The 5,938-nt window shown below is 63.5% G+C and overlaps 1 protein-coding gene across 1 annotated transcript in view; it reads right to left on the bottom strand.

The window, feature by feature from the left end:
- Positions 1–6: 6 nt before the first annotated feature.
- Positions 7–5,938, bottom strand: part of EPHB4 (EPH receptor B4) — a 12,502-nt gene continuing 6,570 nt past the window's right edge. Inside the window, 10 exon segments of the mRNA XM_025211083.1 lie at positions 7–1,850; positions 1,970–2,131; positions 2,264–2,457; positions 2,619–2,768; positions 2,994–3,212; positions 4,382–4,629; positions 5,009–5,122; positions 5,356–5,423; positions 5,525–5,627; positions 5,720–5,933. Of these exon segments, the coding sequence (XP_025066868.1) occupies positions 1,727–1,850; positions 1,970–2,131; positions 2,264–2,457; positions 2,619–2,768; positions 2,994–3,212; positions 4,382–4,629; positions 5,009–5,122; positions 5,356–5,423; positions 5,525–5,627; positions 5,720–5,933 (1,596 nt within the window). The 3' untranslated portion in view covers positions 7–1,726.

Genomic DNA, 5,938 nt, shown 5'->3' with positions numbered 1-5,938 from the left:
CGAAGCCCCGCCCCTGGTGGCTGAAGGACACGCCCCCAAGACGAAGCCCCACCCCAGGGACTGAAGGACACGCCCCCTGCTGGACGCGGCCCCAACCGCCCCACCCTGGAGTGCGGGCGGGGCCCAGAAGACACCCGCCCCCGGCCCCCATGGATGGGGGGTGGCCCCAAATCGCGGGATTTTGCCTTAATTTATACCAATAAAGGGCCGGCCTCAACCAGCCTCGCAGCTCCGGCAGAACCCAGCCCAGCCCCTCGTTCATTCCTGGTTATTTTAGTATACAAAAAAAGGCGTTTTTATAATTTAACAGAAAACAGGAGACTTCCCAGCAAACAGGGTGGGGGAGGGGCTCCAGCAGGCCTCACCCCTGCCCCCACCCCCTTTCCCTGGGGTGCCCCATAGGGGCGGTTTGGGAGGCAGGGGGGCTGTGGCTGGGGTCAGGAGTGAGGGGCACAGGCAGGGCTGAAGGGGCGGGAGTGAGGGGCACCAGGGGGTGGGGGTCCCCATGTCCCCCCCTCCGATACAGAGGAAACGGGACAACCCACAAAACACTGATTATTTCAACAAAGAATGTAACTCGCCTTCAATATGAAGGCTTAAAAGGTGCTGCTCTGTGATGACATCATTAGACTGCAACCATGATATCACACCCCAGGGGGGGTTGGCACGGCAGGGCCACCCCCCAGTGATGACCTCATTGTCTCTAGAGAGCCAGAGTTCCTGGGTTACCCAGGCAATGATGTCACAGCTAGGGATGAGGTCAGTGCCTGATGACATCATTGCCCAGCACCCCGCATAGGGGCGGCTCTTGTGACATCACTGCAGCATGCTGGTGTTCTCCTGCTGATGTCAGGAGTGATGACACCATACGCAGGAGTGGCAGTGTCTTTATGTCCCAGCCCAGCGCTTATGACATCATTGGCATGAACGGGGGATGACATCACAGGTCCCCTCCCCCGGTGACATCATCCGGTGCCCCGAGGGGATCGCAAGACATCATACCTGGGTGTTCCACGCGTGTCACATCACAGAGCAGCGATGACCTCACTGCCACGAGGTCACTCTTTGGCTTTAAGGCAGGGGGTGGAGTCTTAGGTCCATAATAATAAGGCTCCTGCCCCAGGTTTCAAGTAGCTAACATCACTGATGACTGACCAGGTGACATCACTGCCCACCCCCAACCAGGGTGGGGGCCAATAAGGCTTCTGGTGTATGTGTGTGTGGGGGGGGAACCCCCACAAGGCAACAGGAAGAGGGCAGCCACCTTGGTGTTCCCAGTGGAGTCCAGCACCATGGTGGCAATGGGAAGGCCCGAGCACACAGCGGCCATCTTTGGAGATGGGATAAGGGCGGCCATCTTGGACCCCATCTGAGCAGCCATCTAGGGGGCCTTCACCCCCCCATGGCAGCCATCTTGGCTGGCCCCAATTGGATGGGGGGGCCAAACAGCGGATGCGGAGTGGCAGACCCAGCCATGCAGGCGGCCATCTTGGTAGTTGATGATGGTGCGGCCATAGTGGACGTCCCCTTCAACTAGCGCTCATCTTGAAAAGATCACCCAAAAGCCATCTTCAATGTCCCTCTGCGACTGGTGAAGGGGAGGGCAGCCATCTTGGGTCCCATTGGAGACTGGCCATCTTGGCAGTTGAAAGAAGGGCATCCATCATGGTTTCCCTCAGGTGGCAACCATTTTGGAGGGGGGCAACAGGGATTTTGGGGGGGGGGGTCAGAAGCCCCCCGCCATGGACTCCCCGGCTGGATCTGACTTGGCCTGGCCCTGCAAGCTCTGGGCACTGGACAGGATCTTCTTCTGGTGCCCAGGCAGGGTCACCCCGACCCGCACCAGGTCCCTGGGGGTGGGGAGAGAGGTCAGGGGGGGATAGAGGGACCCCCAGTGCCCCTCACTTCCACCCGCAGCCCCTGCCCTCCCATGCCCTTCACTCCCGACCCACAGCCCTGCCCCACGCACTGGGCCGACGCCTGGGCCACCATCTCCAGGGACCGTAGGCCACCACGGGCAAAGTCGTCCTCATAGCGCCCGAGCCCCAGCGCCCGCAGCCACTCGCCCACTGAGCCGGGGCCTGGGGCAGGGGCGGGGGGGCTGCGCTGCTCCAGGAGGGGCTGGGATGAGCTGAGGGGAAAGGATGGGGAGAGGGTCAGTGTGGGGGAGTGAGATACAGACCCCAGGCCCAGCCCAAGTCCTCCCCGAGAACCCAGGTGTCTGGGCCCCCCCAGCACAGATGACCCAGGCGCCTGGACTCACGCAGGGCCCTCGGGGGTGGTGACGCGCAGGGCGGCCGGGTGCCGCATCAGCTTGTCGAGGGCGCGGACCAGGTGGGCGAAGCGGGGCCGGGTGCTGCGCTCGCGCTGCCAGCAGTCCAGCATTAGGCGGTGCAGTGCTGCGGGGCAGGCGGGTGGCGGTGGCAGGCGGTGATCCTGCTCGACTGCATTGATCACCTGCGGGGGGTGGGCAGCAGGGTGGGACGGGGCCCAGTGCACCCAGCTCTAGGGGGCCGGGCTGGGTGTAATGGGGTCCGGATGCACGCAGCTCTGGGGGGTTAGGCTGGGTGTAACAGGCCCGGATGTGTGCAGCTCTGGCGGGGTCGGGGGTTACTCACATCCTGGTTGGACATGTCCCAGTAGGGGCGCTCCCCGTATGACATCACCTCCCACATGACGATCCCGTAGCTCCAAACATCACTTGCCGACGTGAACTTGCGGAAAGCGATGGCCTCGGGTGCTGTCCACCGGATCGGGATCTTGCCTCCCTGGGGGGAACGGGGGGGGTGAGGGGGTGGTCAGGGAGGACCCTGAAATCCGGGCTCCCAGCCCCCCTTGCTTTCACCCACCATCCTCTCCCCTCCCGGAGAGCCCAGGTGTCCAGACTCCCAGAACTGCTCCCCCACCCCGTTTTAGCCCACTGACTCCAGAGAACCCAGGTCTCCTGGCTTGGCGGGGGGAGAAGAGCCCAGGTGTCTAGGGCGGAGGCTCACCAGGGTGCTGGTGTATGTGGGGTCAGCCGAGCTGTCGTCCTCCAGGAAGCGGCTGAGTCCAAAGTCGCTGACCTTGCAGACCAGCTGGGCGCTGAGCAGCACGTTGCGTGCTGCCAGGTCCCGGTGCACATAGCCAGTCTCGGCCAGGTAGCACATGCCGGCCCCGATGCCACGCAGCATCCCCACCAGCTGTAGCGGGCGGAACCGCCCTGCATTGCCCTGTGGGTACAGAGGGGTTAATCCTGGTGTTGGGGGTGCACCCAGCTTGGGGGGGGGGGTGCAGGGCTGAGGGCAACAGCCCTCCAGATGCAGCTGGCTTAGGGTAGGTCATGGCTGAGTGTAACAGCCCCAGGATGCGCCCAGCTCGGGTGTGAGATGTGACTGAGGATAACTGCGCCCAGCTCTGGGGTGGGCCATGGCCGAGTGTAACAGCCCCTGGGTCTGGGGTGACTCAAGGCTGAGCATAACGTCTCCAGGATGTGCCCTTTCCAGGATGTGCCCAACTCTGTGGTGAGTGTAGCTGAGCATAGCAGCCCCCAGGATGCACCCAGCTCTGGGGGCAACCCACTGAGTGTAACAACCCCTAGATGTGCCCAGCTGAGGGGTGGAACATGACTCAGTATAACAGCCCCCAGCTCTGGGGAGGACCCAGCTGACTGTAACACCCCCAGGCTACACTCAGCTCTGGGGTGGGTCTGGCTATAATAGCCCCCAGGATGCTCCCAGTTTTGGGGTAAATCACAGCTAAGTGTAACAACACCCCCAGATGAGCCCAGTTCTGGGGTGGGTCACAATTGAGTATAACACCCCACAGGCTGCACCTAGCTCTGAGGGGCACCTAAGCATAATGCTTCCAGGCTGCACCCAGCTCTGGGGTGACTCATGGTTGAGGGTAATGCCCCCAGGTGCACCCAGCTCGGAGGAGGGTCTGGCTATAGCAGCTCCCAGGCTGCACCCAGCTCTAGGGAAGATCACAGCTAAGTGTAACACCCCCAGATGCACCCAACTCTGGGGTGAGTCACAGCCAGGGCCATCCCTAGTGGGAGGTGATCGCTTTGGGCCCTGCGCTTTGGGGAGCCACCGCAACTCTGTGCTGCTGCCAGTTTTCTTTACGTCCAGTTGCTTGGCACCCCTCCCCCCCAAATCCAACGCTGAATCTGGGACGTCCGGCCGCTCACCACCCTGCCCTGCTGCTGAATCTGTCACAGGCTTCCTCGCATCCGGGGATGGGCCCCACACAGGCTGATTTGCCCTGGGCCCTGCTCAGATCGTCTCTGGTCACAGGTGAGCGTAACGCCCCCAGGTTGCACCCAGCTCTAGGGTGACTTCCAGCTGAGCCTAACACCCCCAGCTGCGCCCAGCTCTGGTGCAGCCCCGCAGCACCGTACCCGCAGGAAGGCGTCGAGGGCGCCATGCTCCATGAACTCAGTGAGGATCATGGCGGGCGCACTGGCCGTCACGACGCCCTCCAGCCGGATGATGTTGGGGTGCTCGAACTGCCCCATGATGGAGGCCTCAGCCAGGAAGTCACGGCGCTGCCGCTCTGTGTAGCCGCCCTTCAGCGTCTTGATGGCCACACGTGTCTCACGCCGGCCTGGCGCCCGCAGCCGACCCCGGCACACCTCGCCAAACTCACCTGTGGCCAGGGCAAAGGTCATCATGGGGCTGGGGGGTGGGGCTGGGGACAGGTTGAGGAGGCAGGGGGTGGGTGCCTGGGGGGCCAGGGGTCAGACATCAAAGGGGTGGTTCAGGGTTTGTGGGGGATAGGTCCAGGGGCCAGGGGTTGGGAAGGGTGATTCAGGATTCCTGGGAGAACAAGGTAAGGGGGCAGGGGTGATGTTCAGGGTGCCTGGGAGGATAGGTCAAGGGATCAGAGGTCATGAGGGGTGTTGGGGAAAGCAAGCTCAGAGATCAGGGTGACAACCCTGGGTACGGGGGGTGGGGAGACATCAGGGTTCCAAGCAGGTCAGAGACCGAGACAGGAGCAGGAGGGCGGGTCAGGGGTCAGGGCTCACCAGCGCCGATGACTTCCTCGATCTTGACGCAGGCCACATCTATCTCTTTGGCAAAGGCGCGCACGGCTACACTCGGGTCCTCGTAGGTGAATGGGTCGATGTAGACCTTGGTGCCTGCAGCGGGTCGGGCTCAGACCCAGGCCCCGCCCCCTGGCCCAGGCCCCACCCCCAGCAGCATAGCCATGCCCCCACAGGGTAGGGATCAGACCCACTACTCCCAGCATAGACCATGTCCCCTGAACTCATAACACGCCCCCACCCCGGCACAACCAACCCCTGCGCTGGACTCAGGCCCCGCCCACAAACAGCAGGCCACGGGCCGCACCAAGCCACACGGCATCACTCACCCTGTCCAATGAGCAGTTGCCCTGGCTTGTCCGAGTCCTCAGGGTCACGACCCCCAGAGCCATGACGCCTAGGAGGGGGTGGAGCCTCCACTCAGCCCCATCCCTAACCCCACCACCCATAACTGTCCCCCAGCCACTCCCTCCTGCCCCAGGGGTGTGTGGGGGGTACCTGACACAGATGACAGCCACCACGACCACGGCCACGACTAGGAGCCCCCCCACAGCCGCCGCCCCTGCGATGGCACCCAGGGGCTCTGCCTGCCTGGGGGGGTCTGCAGGGGGGGAAGACAGCGTCAGTGGGAAGGGGGCAGGGGCTGTGTCAGGAGTAAGGGGCACTGGCAGAGCTGCGAGGGGGGTTACTCACCAGTGCCAGGTGTGGCCAGGGGGGTCTCGGCTCCGAAGTCGCCATATCCGGCCTCCGATCGGGCCCGAACCTGCACCCCGTAAAGTCCCCCCCGGCGCAGCCCCCCCAGCTCCACCCCCGGTGCTGCTGTCTTCACAAACAGGTGGGGCCCATTGGCCCCCCCTGCGCTCTGCACAGAGAAGGGAAAGGCATCTGAGACCCCCAGTGCCCCTCACTCCC

This window comes from Alligator sinensis, unplaced genomic scaffold (assembly GCF_000455745.1).
Source record: "Alligator sinensis unplaced genomic scaffold, ASM45574v1 scaffold553_1, whole genome shotgun sequence".
In the NCBI taxonomy this organism is placed as follows: Eukaryota; Metazoa; Chordata; order Crocodylia; family Alligatoridae; genus Alligator; species Alligator sinensis.
Note: the sequence above shows the minus strand (reverse complement) of the source record. Positions and strands in the feature narration are given on the sequence as shown.